At 44.3% G+C, this 15,838-nt stretch overlaps 1 protein-coding gene across 3 annotated transcripts in view; it reads right to left on the bottom strand.

The window, feature by feature from the left end:
* The window catches only part of Opcml (opioid binding protein/cell adhesion molecule like), a 1,129,626-nt gene that overhangs the window by 512,363 nt on the left and 601,425 nt on the right, over window positions 1–15,838 (bottom strand). For 2 of the 3 annotated variants that reach the window (XM_021206945.2, XM_021206946.2), the window contains exon 1: window positions 5,801–6,708. In XM_021206945.2, coding sequence (XP_021062604.1) covers window positions 5,801–5,967 — 167 coding nt within the window. In that variant the 5' untranslated portion in view covers window positions 5,968–6,708. Of the gene's footprint in view, window positions 1–5,800; window positions 6,709–15,838 lie in introns of those variants that run through there. The other variant, XM_029542772.1, reaches the window with a different exon arrangement.

Here is a 15,838-nt window from a genome sequence, read left to right as displayed (position 1 = left end):
AAAGAAAGAAAGAAAGAAAGAAAGAAAGAAAGAAAGAAAGAAAGAAAGAAAGAAAGAAAGAAAGAAAGAAAGAAAAGAAAAGAAAAGAAAAGAAAGAAAGAAATATAGACAGAACTAAACTGGACTTTACAGCCAAATTTACTAAAAGAGGCTGAGTAAGTAGCCAATAGGCTTAGTTGATAGCTGCTGAGTTTTCCAGAGTTTCCAGAAAGCCACAAGTTTACATGTTTAGTGCTTTCCAACACCTTTCTCCATCCCTGGCATGGTTGTATGTTATATGTGGGAGGGAGGTCCCTTCACTGTTTAGGGATGTCAAATTGTATGTAGTCCTGTTCTGCTCTTCTAGCTCTGAGCAACCTTGTAAGTATGACCTAATCCTAAATGGACCTGGTCCTTCTGTAGGAGCACTGAAATCCTTGTTCCGATTATCTCCTTGTGAATCTCTGTAGAGACCTGGCAGCCTTCTTTCCAGATATATTCTCCATCAGCTAGAAGAGTCTTCTAAACTCGGCTGCCTGCTTGTTGTCTTGCCCTCAGGGATAGTAAAGACATCTGCAGGGTTTCAGATCTTATTGTAACACTGGTGGATACAACTGTCTCCTCTGGCAAGTGATTTGAGTGGAATCCAAAATCCCTCAGGTCCCCAAGATCTCTGAGTGCTGCCCTTGAGTGTCAGACAGCCACATTGTTCAGATGTGAGTACTTCATTGTTGTAGAGGTAAGAGAACTTTAAAGAGGGAGGGCCCACTAAGCTGGATTATAGCAATGAACTATACTTGTTCCTTTAATCCTTGGTACCCAGCATGATATATATACATAGCAAATACAATAGGAGCTCCACCATACTATAGTCTGTAAAAAGCCATACCTGAAGATATCACATATCTCCACAGCCTATCTGTTAGAGCAAATGTCTGCAGCCAGTGTTACTGGTATGCAGTGGGGGACAATTCTTGACCACATGCAGAAGGCAGGAAACTGAGCAGAAGTGAAAAGAGACTAATGAGTTTGAAAGTTGTGTGTATATGTGTGGGTGGAGGAGAAGGTGGTAGACAAGATGAAACAGGGATAAGCTGAGAATATCATCAATTGTTACCAAGGAGTTCCACTTAGTCTCAGTAGCAACTAGCCCATGTAATCAGCTTTATATAGCTGAAGGTTCTACATCCATAGACCCAGCGTCCATAGATAAAATTATACTAAAAATAAATCAACTGTGTCTACACTAAACATGTTATTGTCATTATTTGCTGTGCAACACAAGGTAACAACAATTTACACAGCATTTATGTTTTATTAGGTAAGTAATCTGGAAATGATTTAAGCATGGAAGAATATTGCACAAATGATACATATGGCTGTAGTGTTAAAAGAATAACACTGTATGCTTTTTCTCACCAGATATAGACAGGGCAGAAATTGTTCACATATGTGTACATTATACTGAATTATTCATGACCAGAGAGTCAGTGGGAAACAACCTAAGAGTTAGGTTGACGTACATGGGCCCTGAGCTCTAATTCCTGCTCTTTCTGGAGGCATTGAGGCACATACATGTCATGGGGGAGATATTTCAATGCAAGGGAAAGACCCTGGGAAAAAATAGCTTTGATAAGATATTATAGGGCAGAAATCCTTATAGAATAATGGTTCTCAGTTCTGGCTTACTTGAAAAATGCTAGAACAGAGTTTCAAATGTCCACATTCATGGCCAACCCCAGAGATGTCTGTTCCTTTAGTCTATGAAATTAAAATTAAAATTTTATTATCTAATTCATCAGGGTCTCCCTTATGAGGGTGGACTCTGCACACCCTCAGCTCCAAGCGCTTATTTTAAATAGTTTCTCAAGTACCTTCACTCGAAGCAGCCCAGGTTATCATCACCATGAAGGGGGTTTCTTCTGGGACCATACTTTCTCGAAGGTCTTTTCCTGCACTCAATTTCTCAGACTAAAAGTACTGCCTCACACTGATGTAGCCCCTGATTTTGACAACAATTTTAACATTAACACACAGAGATTTGATGCATGCTTTCAAATACCCGATAGCTGTCTTAATTCACATTTGCTAATTCACTGGATAGGGCAAGCTGCTTATAGTGGGTGTAGAGTATAGAAAACAGCCAGGTCAAGGCCAGCATATTGTCCTCGGGAGTTCCACTGTCCCCGGTGCTTTGGTGAAATCCCACTACTCAGATTATTCAGAAGTTATGACAGAAGTTAGACCTCACGTGCCTTTTCTGAATGGATTACCTCAGAACTCCAAATAAAAATGCAGGGTAGTTAGAAAAGACGTATTAAGCATAATCCAGCATCAGCAAGCATGGATCAGCAACAGATTACTGAGAAAAGGCAAGCAAACAAAGAATAACAATAACAAAACAAGCCACTGTATTGGATTTACTGACTGCTAGAAACAAATTGCCCGAAGTATAGCCCTCAAAATAGCCATGTGTACGGGGAAACAGAGCACACAGAGGAGCAAAAGTGAGTCACGGGGTGCCTGTGGCCTGTGAAGAAAGTGTGGCTGGTGGTTGCAGTTGACATGGCTTCGTAGATGCCAGCTGACCATGCCCAAACCCTTGGCTCGCATCCGAATATGGTCATTGATTCAGACAGAAGACTCCTAGATACTTGTCATATCTAATCTAACAGAAAGGCACAGAACATTTTTAAGCCAACAGCTCATAATTGTAATGAAATGATTCCAGCCAAGAGGGCCCATTTGTAATAATGAATTCAAATCAGATTCATAGAAGGTATAATTCAACTATAAAGAATAGCACCTCCATTTTTCCATATCATCTCTCTTCGAAAAGGCAAAATAACTTAGTATTAAAATAATTATTTTTACTTTCCAAGCAGCCCTATGAATAGTTACAGGGCTGATAATATGGCCTCGTGCATATAAAATGAGTTTTTTATCTATACTTAAAACTTCAGTCTTCTGTAACATGTCACTTCCAAAGGTCTCTCAGCACAATCGAGGGCCTGTCGAAACAAAACTGATCTCCCACAGGAAGCACCTGTCCTCTCTGAGCTGGGGACATTTTCCCCGGAGGATCTGAGTGCGTACACAAGCTTTGCTTGCTGGTCCCTGCTCCTTGTCTGACTTTGTTCAGGATTAAGCAACTGGAGGTCATGTGATCTGGGACAGGCACCATCAAGGGGGTTTTCTAATTCTGATAGGCGTGAGTATCATTTAACTCGTTGATACATTCTGAATACTAACTTTCCAAGAAATAAACCCCCAATGAACTCTTTCAAGGAGACATAAAAGTCACTTTACATAGAGCTATAAGGCTATAGGGAAATCTATAAGGCTATAGCACAACTCTTGCCTAGCATGCATAAGGCCCTGAGTTTGATCCCCAGTATTGCAAAAAAAAAGGGGGGGAGGCAAAATGAATTATAAGTTTTAAAAAATAAAAACACTACCAAATAACATATGATAGCTTTCTCTGAGGCCAAGGCTGTGTGTTTCCACTTACTGAGAACATGGTCTCTCAGTGAAACTACTGAGTACCACATTATACTGATAAGAAAGGAACACAGCTCATAGAACAGATTAGAAGACAAGGGAAAAGAGAGAGGTTGAAAGCCAAGCTGCAGAAATCTGCATGGGCTGTTTATGTTCTTCCAAGAAATGTTGAGGCAGTAGCAAGCTGTTTTAGCATAGAGAATGGTAAGAATTAATGATGGTGGGAAGAAATGAAGGAGACGGTAGGTAATAAGAAAAGAGTGTCGGGTGGAGGCGCCTTATAAAATTAGAGCAATGGAAGAGAAAATTATAGGAGGTAAAAACTGTAGAGGAGATCCGGAGAGTAATTGGTGGGCACAGGGCTAGGTTTGTCTACAGCAGGGGAAGGTGCAGAAGAGAGGCAAAATCAACATGGCTTGTGCTGACTTTTAAAAGTCAGCTACCACAACGGTCAGGTAAGCAGCAGCGGTCATAGTTGAACATCCACATTGTTGTTACCACAAAGCATGAAAAGCAACTATTCAGCTTTTCCTTTTTGTATTCCCCTTTCCCATTACCAAGCCCAGCTGTTAAACATTAGAATTGAAGATCATGAAAACAGGCCAGTAGCTAATGGAAAAGAGAGAGAGAGAGAGAGAGAGAGAGAGAGAGAGAGAGAGAGAGAGAGAGAGAGAGAGAGAGAGACTGAAGCTGGCCCTCTGCTGGTAGAACTATCTTACTGCATCCCAGAAGGTAGAAGCTCAAGTTTCTAAGTTTCCGATTTAATTTTCAGGGGCAGGAGGAGGACAGCAGAATTCTTAAGTTTATTAGTGATATCCCCCTTGTTTATGAAGCAAGTCATTGCCTCTAACAAAAGACTGGAAGAAAAAGAGGTATTTGGCAGTGTTGAGACTCTTTTGCCACTACTAATGAGTACCCACATTTCCTGGGTTCACATACACTATGGTTAGAAGCTTTTGGCACCTTTGAACCACCTGTCCCCTGCAAAAGTGAAGTCCCACATCATACCTCAAAGAGCAGACCTGGGACTTTCCTTGAAGCAACAAAATAAGGATAACGCACTCTCATCTGCTAAAAGCTAAGGGGTGCTCAAAGGATGAGAAGCACTTGCCGCTCACGCTGTCTATAAGGGACAGCTAGCTCTGTTGTCCTTTCTAGGACTCTGCAGGTCCGGAAGACAGGGCTTTGGGACCTTTCACTAGCTGAAAAGATGATTTACCTGTGAACCTCCCAAGGCAGAAGGGATCCAAATTTAACCCTAGGGTTCATGTGAAGAGATTTCTTCCTCTGGGAAGAAGGACCCCACAAGGAAAAGCACAGAGAACAGGAAGAAGGAAATCCCACCCCCAATATCTCTGGCCAGGCATTCTGGCTGCAGAATCTGGGTCAGAATATTTAATTTTCACCATAACCATCAAAGTCATAGGCAGGGCAAACGCATTCACCCTGTGTACACTGAGACATACTTAAGCTGGGATGTCCCTGAATCTGTCTCCTAGGACCAGAACTGCCTCATTAAAGGGATAAAAGATGATATCTGCTGAGCTGGTGGAAAGTGGTGGCTGCATTTTTATTAAAGTCTCTGCTGCAGCAGGCCCAGTCCCCAAAGGTTCATATTGCAAGCATCTCCACCCCTCTGCCTGGAGCATGGAAGTGATTCTCTGTAACTCATTAAGCTAAAACAAAAAGCTTCCCCATTGTGCTTCTCACACAGGAATGATGTCGGTGCATAAAAGCTACATGCTTCCTCTTCTTGGTCCCAGCCCACAAAAACACAAAGGCCTCATAATTTGCATCTAGGGCCCAAGTGCACAGCACAGGTTTACACTGAGGGGTTGTGTCTTCCTAAGACTCATAAAAAGCCCTGCCCTGGCACCGGAAATCTAAAGCCTTCAATTGTAAACGTAGCCCCAACACACACTTCCATCACAGATGGTTAGCTGAGGGCCATCCTGTGTCATCACATCCTCCTGGCCTGGAAGAAAAATCCAAAGGTATTAAATCCAAAGGTTAACTGCGCAGTGTCTCGTCCAAGTGTGAAACTTGCCATCCCATTGCTCCATGAATACATGGCATCCCAAGTGTAGACTTTAACATTGCCTGTAAGACTGCAGACCAAAAGAGCACCAAATGACAAAGACGTCCAAGAAAACTGGTTATCAGCAAGCACACGACGCAACTGGCCACTTCTTGGGCCCGCAAAAGGCCCCTTGCATGCTTAAATGCCCCTCTTTCTAGCTTCCTTTCCTCTCTTCCTCACCCCCTCCCCTTGAAGCCATGTGCAATGGGTTCTGTCCCCAGATGAAGGAAGGCTCCCTACCTGAGGGTGGCGCTCTCCCCCTGCCGGACCGTCACATTGTCCATAGCTTTGGGAAAGGTGGCATCTCCGCTGCGCACCGGCACTCCTGTGGGTACAAGGAACAGCAGCCTGAGAGACACGACCACGAGGCACTTCCAGGGCAGGAACAGGTACCCACAGACCCCCATTCTCGACAGCCACAACTTCCCAGAACTCCTGCAGTGACACGGTCCTTGTCCCCTGCCCTCTCAGAACAGCCGGAAGTGTTGGAGGGGCGAAAGCACACAGAGAGCAAACCAGGAGCTGGGAGCGGGAGAAGGCAAGGCTGAGTCCAGGCTCTCCGGAGCCTAATAATTCTTCCTCCGCTTCAGCCTCAGCTTTCCAGCCTAGCAGAACCAGATGCCCCCTCCTGCATCCAAAAAAGAGCTTTCTCGACGCTCCCTGGGGCGGAGGGAGCCCGGGGGGTGGAGGGAGAGCACGAAAGAAGGAGCAGGGACGAAGGTCACAGATTCTCTGTGCGTTCTCTGCCTCTCTCGGTGAAGCTACTTTAAGATTCAGTTGGGCGCGTTCTGCAGAGGTCTGGCATCAAAAGTTTATAACCCAAAGAAGGCAAGAGTCTCTGACAGAAAGGAGATGTCATAAAAAAATTTTTTTAAAGCTCCTGATTTGAAGGAGAGGAGAAAATGTTTTATTAGATCACACACATGTTTGGATGGAGTTAGAAAACAGCCCCGAGTCTCGCATCTGGACCCCAAGGCGATAAAAAGTTCCACACGGTGACCCGCAGCAGGCGTAGCCTGGTTCCTCTGCTTGCTCCAAGGCTGTCCTCCCAGTTGCCCAGTAGGCGAGTCCTGCTAGCCCGGCCCTCGCCAGCCCGCGGAGCGCCGCGGCGAAGGCTCTGGGCGCGGGGAGCTGAGCGGACTGCGGCCCCCGCCTCCTCCAGGGACGCTGCACGGGACGCGGGGACGCGGGGACGCGCGGACGCCACGCTCAGCGGCCGCCCCCGGTCTCCGCGCCGCCTTCCTCCGGGGAGCAGCCCCGTAGCACGCGGACCCGGACCGCCGGGGTTGTCATGGCAGCAGCAGCATCCCTGACCGCCACTTTCTCCCGGTGTCGACTCGGAGCAAGCCGGCTGGCTGGTGGTGCGGACTGCGCGCTCATCCCGGCGGGTGCTGGGCGCGGGCGCCCACCTTAACCCCCGCAGCGCCGAGACAGAAGCATCCACTAAGGCCCAGATCCCCGAGGGAAAGTGGTGCCTCGAGGGGCTCCGCGCTCTTCTTGTACCAGAGCGAGCTGAGGAGGTGTTGAGTCCCTTTCACTGCCTCCCCTGGTACGGGTGGGGAGGTAGAGGGGAGGGCTGGAGAAGGAGTTCTGGGGGAAAGCAGCAAATTGAAAACTGACACTGGCACCTTCCTTCCGCAATGCTATGCAGAAGTTGTCAGACCCCGCCCTGGAGAACTGAACTGCCTTTGCCACTCCAGGTAGCTGAGCCCCTATGGATGCCCAGTCCTCTGCATCTGTCCATGCAGGCTTTTAGTCCTAAGGCACAGCTTTCCTGGGCCTATGCAAACAAACTGTAATAAGCTTCCCGTTTTGATGGCCTACGTGGAAACACTTAATGCCTCTTCACTCCATGTCTGCCTCCCTAGCTGGCAATTGAATTTCTTCTTACAAGACAACATACAAAATAATCCCCACTATCTGTGCATCTTATTGTGGCGAAAAGGAAGAGCTGGGAAAATCACGTGGAGATCCTAAAATGTAGTAGAACTGATCTTCAGAAAATCTACCTATGACTTTCTGATCACAGGAGAAAGCATCATTATAGCGCCAAGAGGGAACTCCAGGATACAGTGTTCCTAGAGGCCAATCTCTAGGTTCCTTTGGGCTAAGATCCATCTCCTTCAGTCTAAACCCAAAAGTGCCAGTTTTTCTTGGGCCTGCCATTCTGGTTCCTGCACTGCCTAGCTGAAGCCTCCCCACTCCACGTGGCATTCGTGCCTGTATCCTAATTTAATGGTTGCTATGTGCGTCTGCTCCACTGTATTTTTTTTTTCTCCAAGCCTTTTGTTAAATTAGGCAGGGCTCCACACAATTGCCAAAATGAAATGTAATTCAAAAATAAGCATTAAGCTCTTCGTGTTTATTACTTCACTTGCCGAAGGATACAAAGGCATCCTACCTGTTTCATTTCCAAGGGACTGAGCAAAAAAAAAAAAAAAAAAAAAAGAATAGTGCCCCAATCCCACTTGTAAAACTGCTTAGCTCATGTACATGTTTTAGGCTTAAAATTTTTAATTAGAACATCTTACCTTGGAAGGATAGAGTACTTATCGCTAGTCTTATCAGCTATAGTGAAAATTATATTGGGAGAACAAGTACTACTCAGACAAGAGTGGGCTGCAGGGCTGAGAGAAGAAATTGTGCTGACAGGGATTGGGTGATACTGGGAGCACTACCAGTATTTGGGGATCACCCCCAGTATTTGGGGATTACCACTGCTCCTCCAGCTTCTACACTCCCCTACACCCAAGAAAGCTGAGGAAACACCCACTAGTTTTGATACACGTTCTTCCAGAAAAAAATCTGAGCTCTTTCTACATACATAATCCTCTGGACCCTGTGATGCTGGGATCCAGAATCAACAGCTAGAAAGGCTCTTACATGTGTTACCCTGTAAGGTGACAATGACATCCTGCGCTTAGAACTTCTTGTCACCGAACCTGTATCTTGGTTAGGGGTGAGGATCTGAGCAGAGCCTGGTCAGAAGACAGCTCCCAGGTCCTCTGTCCCCGATGCTCAGTGGTACCCTGCTCAGATCTTCTCAGACACCTGCTGGTCTGGTTTCTTATCAGGAAGTGAGGGTGGGGCCATTGTTGCACTAACTCGGGAAAGGTGGCTTGAGATAGGAAGAGTTACTGGAGATGTGAAGAAAGAAGAAACACGTGCAAGGTCCCAGATGGAACAAGGATGACTGAGGCTGGTGAAGAACAGAAGCAGAGATGAGCCAGCGTGGAGATAAGAGTCCTCGATAACACACATTGAGGCTTGTGACTGTGAAGGAACAACCTAAGAAAGCTACTGTTCGCCAGGCTACCTTCTTCCAAGTAAAGGCTTCTGGGGACTGAAAGATCAGAGGCCTGGCTCTATACTTTCCTGTTACCGTGGCTCCTAGCTTAGTCTCTGTGACAGAATAAATCTGAATTCACAAACTTTTGAGTCGAGGAAGACACTGTAAAGATTTTGTCCATATGTCAGCCCTAATTTCTGTCTACAGCGTTGGGGGGGTGGGTGGGTAGCAGTTCATTCATTTGCAAAATACTGCTGTGAACTAGTAGAAAGTAGGGCTACAACATAAGCTTCCATGGGAAAAGGAAACAGGGTTGAGGTTTACAAGGAACATGATTAAACAATGTGTGCCAGGAATATTCTTCGAAGAGCTTTGGCCCCTGGTAATAATAGGATAGGCTTCTAATTACACCTTCTTGGATATATGAATTCATATGTAGAGACAATTTATCATATGGAATATTGGCTTTGAAGCTGGGTTTTCTGTTCAAATATCGAGTTCTCATGTCTCCATCTCTGTGCAACTCATACCAAATAATACCTATCTCATCCAAAGGGTAGAGAGCAAGACTGTGTCTACGTACAGCTAAAACAGTGCTTAATCAAAACAGAGGTGACTAAAACACAGACCCTTAAAAGAAGAGTGTATTCTTTATAGTCCCCAAGCGAAGTGCCATATCACCCAATGACATATCCAGGGTTGGTCTGGAGATATAGAAAGTAAGAAGAAATGTGACAAGAGGCTTTCTTATGGTTTCCATGGGAGGGCCTGGACAAGGAAGGATGGGAAAACCTGGGTTACATATGGCAGATAATATTTTTGGCAGGTTCTGTGGGTGATTTCCAGTAATCCTGAGCTTGGTCCTGGCTTAAGGTACGAAGTAGTCCCTTGGTCTGGGAAGATTGGAGAAAGAGGTTCTTCCATCCAGGAATGAGACAGGCTTGGAGAGCCAGTGTCTCTGGGAGTAGAAAGGTCTAATCAAATACGTGTGTGGAGGAGACCGGTTTTGATTAAAGCTATAGATGCGGTTAATGCTTTGCAGGCTGGGAACCATCATTAACATACATTGTGGTTCTATAGCACAACATGTATATTTTTATCTAATAACAGCTGACATGGAGAAAGGGTTGAGGGAAATGACATTAAAACCCCCTGGACATGGGAGAGGGTCAACTCACCTCCCCAACCTTTCTTACTTATGACAAGATCCAGATTTCAGGGGCTGTAGTTCACACAGGGCAAGGTAACTGGCTACCTGAAGAGAAATAGCTGTGAATGACTGGAGAAAATGAGATTTTGAGAGATGGAGGAAAGGAGAAGCAGAGGGGAAGAAAGGCTGTAAAGAGTTCTGGTGGCTTCCAGAAAAGAACTCTAGTGACAGGTGGCAACTTGAACCAGCAGGTGGTAGCTGCAGCCATCAGATGGGACGGCCCAGAGAAGCTAGGCAAGAGGAAGAAGCACCCTAACAAGGAAGTGCATGGCCCAGCCTAGGGATGTTTGCCTAAACTGATGAAATCGGACGGTGAGATGATGCTCCCATGGTTTTCCTACTTAGGTGTAGACTGTGGTTGGTGATACAACCACACCTGCCTCTTAGGAAGATAACCCGGTGCAAGTGGGTCCTTGCCTCATGTCACAGAAGGATAACCAGTCAGCAAAAACATGGCTGAAGACTGTCAGGCAACTTCTGTCCAGAACCCAAGCAGTGTCTGGCTCTTAATACTTCAAGGCATCTGTGTACAGCTACACATGCTGCATTCTGCATGTATACATAAGGTGTGTGTGTGTGTGTGTGTTTTGTGTGTGTGTGTGTGTGTGTGTGTGTGTTTCTAGGTGGTATTCTAGGCTGTGCAAACTATCTCTTCATGAATCACATAGCAGTAGATAACCAAGGCACATAAAAAAAAAAAAACAAATTTTTAAAATGACAAAAACTCTTAACTCTAGAAAAAGAATATAGGGATATAGTTCAGTGAGCAGAGTGTTTGTCTATCACACAGGAATCCCTGAGTTTGATCCCAACATCACATAGTCTGGGCACAGTGACTCCTGCCTGTGATCTAAGCACAAGGAATGCAGAACAATGAAAATTAGAAAGTCAAGTTCATTCTCTGCTATAGAGTGAGTTTGAGGCCAGCCTGAGCTGCAGGAGACCCTGTCTCGGTATTTTTTTTTCCCTTTGAAAACCCTCCAGCACTATTTCCAATTTGCTCACACATTAAGCCACTTACTAATCTGTAAATATGATTACATGTCTATTTTATGGTGGGCATTCTTTAAAGGACTGGAGATGCAGTAGCCCATTAATAACACCAATATTTTTATATGCCTTCCTGCAAGTGTGTGAATAAGCGTTGAGGTGGGAAAAGAGATCATGAAAAATAAGTAAATACACATATTTAGATTGGGCAATGTGCTATAAAAAAAAAGTGTTATGGGAGCTGACGGGATGGGAAGGATGATAAGTTAGGTAGTTAGGAAAAGCATCTCTGCAGAGGTGACATCGGAAGGGAGACCTGATTGACTATTGGATCCGGCCAAATCGGACCATGAAAATGGCTGCTGTGAAGGTGACTGGCAGACGAGCTTTAGGTGAAAGCAGAAGGCACGAGAGCACTGGATGGTGGGCACCGTGGAAACTGTATAAGGATGTAATTTTAAATTCAGCGCAATAACTTCAAAGACTTTCAGCAGGCAAGAACCAGGATCTAAGAGATGAAACATTTCAGATGCTTTGACCGTGCTGTAGGCTAGAGAATGGATTGTAGGAGCACCCAGGGAGTAGGAGAATGGGAACAGCAATGGCAATGGGAATAGTAGCATGCAAGGCAAAAGGAAAGGGAAGGGGCAAATGCAATAGCTAAGATTGGCCCCACATTTGGATTTTGGGGTGGAATAAAAGAAAAGAACCAGGAGTGATTTTGAAAGCTAGCAAGTGCAACTCTCTGTAATATGGATGGAGAAAGAATACCCTGGAGGCAATGGGTTTGACGAGACCACAGCATATTGCAGATGCCAGGATGGGACAAGAAGGAAGAACCTGAAGGAGCAGCGGAGAACTGGGGGTGACACCATTTTTTCTTATCCTCAACATGCTTTCTCATTTGGTTTTTTTTTTTTTTTTTCTTTTTCGAGACAGGGTTTCTCTGTGTAGCCCTGGCTGTCCTGGGACTCACTCTGTAGACCGGGCTGGCCTGGAACTCAGAAATCTGCCTGCCTCTGCCTNTCAAGTGCTGGGATTAAAGCCGTGCGCCACCACTGCCTGGCTCATTTGCTATTTTTAAAAGTCATTACAATTCTCCTTTATGGATGTGTCATAGAGACAAAACAGTCAAAGCATTTTTACTGGACATAAAGGCTCCCGTGCCTTAGCCTGTACCTTAAAAACAGACTATTTCATTACATCCTGTAAGACCTGAGATAGCTACTCAACTGTTGGCATCTCAGTGTTTCTTGCCTGCTTGATCACATCTCATCTCTACAGAGTAGAGTCTAGCATGGTGCTATCACTCTTGGTTAAGAAAATGGAATGTTGCTCATTTATATTGTAAGTAGAAAGACTCAGATTTAGGACCACAAATGCCATTGTAACCTCCTGACTGTGATTTAGAGTAAGGAAAAGCCTCTATTTTATGGTGTCTGGTGGATAAAAGGGTTTGGGGCACTAAAGTTAGAGGCTAGACTGACTCCCACCTCAACAGCCCACCATCTGTGCAACATTACTTCTGTTGCTTAGCTAGACTAGCCTCCAGCTTGCATCTCTATAAATGCAGGCATGATACCAATACATTTGTACAGTGTTTATGAGGGTCTATCCTAGCCATCTCAGGCTGTCAAAGCAAATCTACACACTGGTGGCTTCAACAAGAGAAACTACCCTCTTATTCTGAACCTTAGAAGTCTGAGATCGCTGAGGGCTCTCCTCCCGGATTCTGACAGCTACCTCCTAGCTGTATGTATATGCATAGCATACAGACTATGCTCTCTTTGTTACAAAACCACCAGTTCCGTAGAGGCAGAGTCACTTTTATATCCATACATAAGCAACTATAATCACTTTCTGAAAGCTCCACCTCCAAATACTGCCACATTGATGGTTTGGACTTCCACATATGAATTTAGGACTACTTAATGCAATCCAGAACAATGTTAAATGATACACTGCGTAGACTGACCATTCTTCCACTTCATGATGCTAGTCCTTATTTAACAAAAGGAAAAGCACTATCCTTTGATATAACTGGTTTCTTCTCTGAAGTGCCTCTGTGGACAAATAAGCTGTAAAAAAAAAAAAAAAAAAAACCAAGGCCAACACATTTGCAAGAAATGTGGTGTGTGTGTGTGTGGGGGGGTATTTCTCTACCTATCTCTCTGCCTCTCTCTCTCTCTCTCTCTCTCTCTCTCTCTCTCTCTCTCTCTCATGTTAAGGAATAGTCTATTTTAGAAATAGAAATCACCACTTCCAAATGAAAAAATTACAAGATCATTACTAAGCTGCTTTACCTCAAAGTGCTTGCCTAGTTGTGGATTGCTGTTGGGAAATTCAAGGCCCCACACAGATAGCCAAACTTATCCATAATAAAATTTGTATCCAGCCATTAAAGCAATTTCAAACTGTGTGTTATTCAGAAATGAGGAAAACTTACAGCTTGTGTTTATCAGGGAGTGTTGTGCCCAGCTGCTCTGTGTGCATTTGGAAGAAGCACGAAAGAGGAAGCCCATAATTTGAGGTATACTTGTATCACAGAAACCCATCTACATAAGGTGGACCCAGAGAACGGGGTAACTGAGGAAATACCATGGTGTAGGCTGCTGAGGGACACAGGACATGGGGATGGACACAGGTAGGAATGTGTTGCTAATGAGCAGAATGATAAGGATGACTTGGCTAGACTAATGAGATGGATCAGTTGATAAAGTGCTCACAGCACAAGCAGGAACGTTGGATTGCAGCACCCATGTGAAAATCCAGGTGCAGAAGGGGATGCAGAGGCAGGAGGACCGTGGGAGCTAAGCAGGTAACTTCTATCGAATCATTGAGCTCTGGGTCAGTGAAAGACTCTGTCTCAACCCTGAATTAGAGAAGCAACTGAGGACACACTAATTTTTGAAAAACACTTTGTCATATATATATATATATATAAATTTGACCCTGCATATATGCACACATGAAAACACATGTTTATAAAAAATGACTAAGCTTTATTTGGGGGTTTAAAAAGTTGCAAAAAATACAATTGCATGTGATGTGATACTGTGGGTGAAGGTAGGGTCTGTGTCCTCAGGATCCCAAAGCAACCCTTCTACAACCCATGGTGGAAACCATCATTTCTCACTACTTTTTGCATAGTTCCAAAGTAAAATAAATGCATATTAAATGGTTTTCCTTATCACCACTAACCTAAAATTTCTGATGAGTTTAATCCTACCTTTGTCATTTTTCCCTCCTAGGCCTCACCACATCCTTCTTCATAGAGTACATGTCTATCTACATCAGGGAAAAGGCACGTTAGTCAAGTATTAAAAGCCTGACCTTAATCTGAGCCTTGCCATTTAATATCTGAGATCTGAGGTAAGTCACTGACCTGTGAGTTGGCATTTGTTCATCTATAGGCAGTGTTCATAAGGATCCTTTGGAGCTAGGCTTGGTGCTGTGTGTCTATAATCCCAGCCACTCAGCAACTCAGGATGCTGAGAAGATGGTATCACATGAGATTAAGAGTTTGAGACTGGCCTAGTTCACATAGCAATGCCTCATCTCCAAATAATCATTGTTTTAAAAAAAGAAAGCAAAATGAAAAAGTAATAAAAACGCTCCTTGCAGGCTTTGGTCTGAGTGTCACCACATACATGGCAGATCCCAACCCAGAAGTCAGCATGATGGCATCATTTTTCTTGGAAGACAATTGGAAGACAATCCATTTTTCTTCTCTATTTTTAATGCCATGTTGATAAAACAAACAAAACACAAAACAAAATAATCGATGGACAAGTTAAAACAACAACAATAACTTAGAATCAACATAAAGCAAGCACATTAACAGTAAAACAGGACACATAAAATTGCATGTGGCGAAGAATCTAGCAGTTTTCCCAAATTAGAGTCAAGTGACGGTTGTGGAATGCAACTGCTACAACATCAGTCTTGGATCCCCTCACCCGTTCCAAGTCTCCAAGTGTATTTCACAAGTAGCTATCTCCCATAAGAACTGTAGGGGCCCTGAGAACAAAGTGTTTGCTCATCTTGATTCCTTTCCTGCAGGCAGGATCCTGGCACAGAGCAAGAGCTCTGTAAATATTTGCTTCAAGAGAGAGAGAGAAAGCTGAAGTCTGTTCTTTACAGTCTCTAGAAGGCCAGTGTATCAGTCAGTTTCCTCCAGAGTTACTGAGTTAACTATATGAACTGATAAGACAGATAGACAAATGGTTAGAAAGACAGACTGGCAGGCAGAGAGGAGGGAGGGAGAGGAAGAGAGAGAGGGGGGTGAATGGAGATTTGGTAAGGCCTTGATCATACAATGACAGATACTGAGGTGCTGAGGTTAGGGGTTATGATTTTGCCTGAAAGCTGAAGATAATAACATGAAAATAATATGAACAGATCCAGATCCAAATGTCTTACAACAAAGGTGATATGAGTTCTGGTCTAAAGTGAAGTTCTCGAAATATAGACAGCCTACTTCTAGAAGTTAGAGTCCAAATACTTCTGTAAGTTACAGAGTCCAGACTCCAGAGCCTGCCTGGTTTTTTGATATCTATGGAAGAGATGGGTAAATTAGAGTTTCAGGACACAGAGGCAAATATCTTCCTTTCTTCTGCATTTGAGTCATATGTCCCAAGTCCATTGGATGGTGCTTAGCACCACTGAAGATGGTTCTCTGCAGAACTGACACTCACCTGCTCACCTCCTGAAACACTCTTACAGGCACACTTACAACAACCAGGTTTTTTTTATTTTCTTCCTTCCTTCCTTCCTTCCTTCCTTCCTT

Source organism: Mus pahari, chromosome 10 (assembly GCF_900095145.1).
Source record: "Mus pahari chromosome 10, PAHARI_EIJ_v1.1, whole genome shotgun sequence".
NCBI classification, from domain to species: domain Eukaryota; kingdom Metazoa; phylum Chordata; class Mammalia; order Rodentia; family Muridae; genus Mus; species Mus pahari.
Note: the sequence above shows the minus strand (reverse complement) of the source record. Positions and strands in the feature narration are given on the sequence as shown.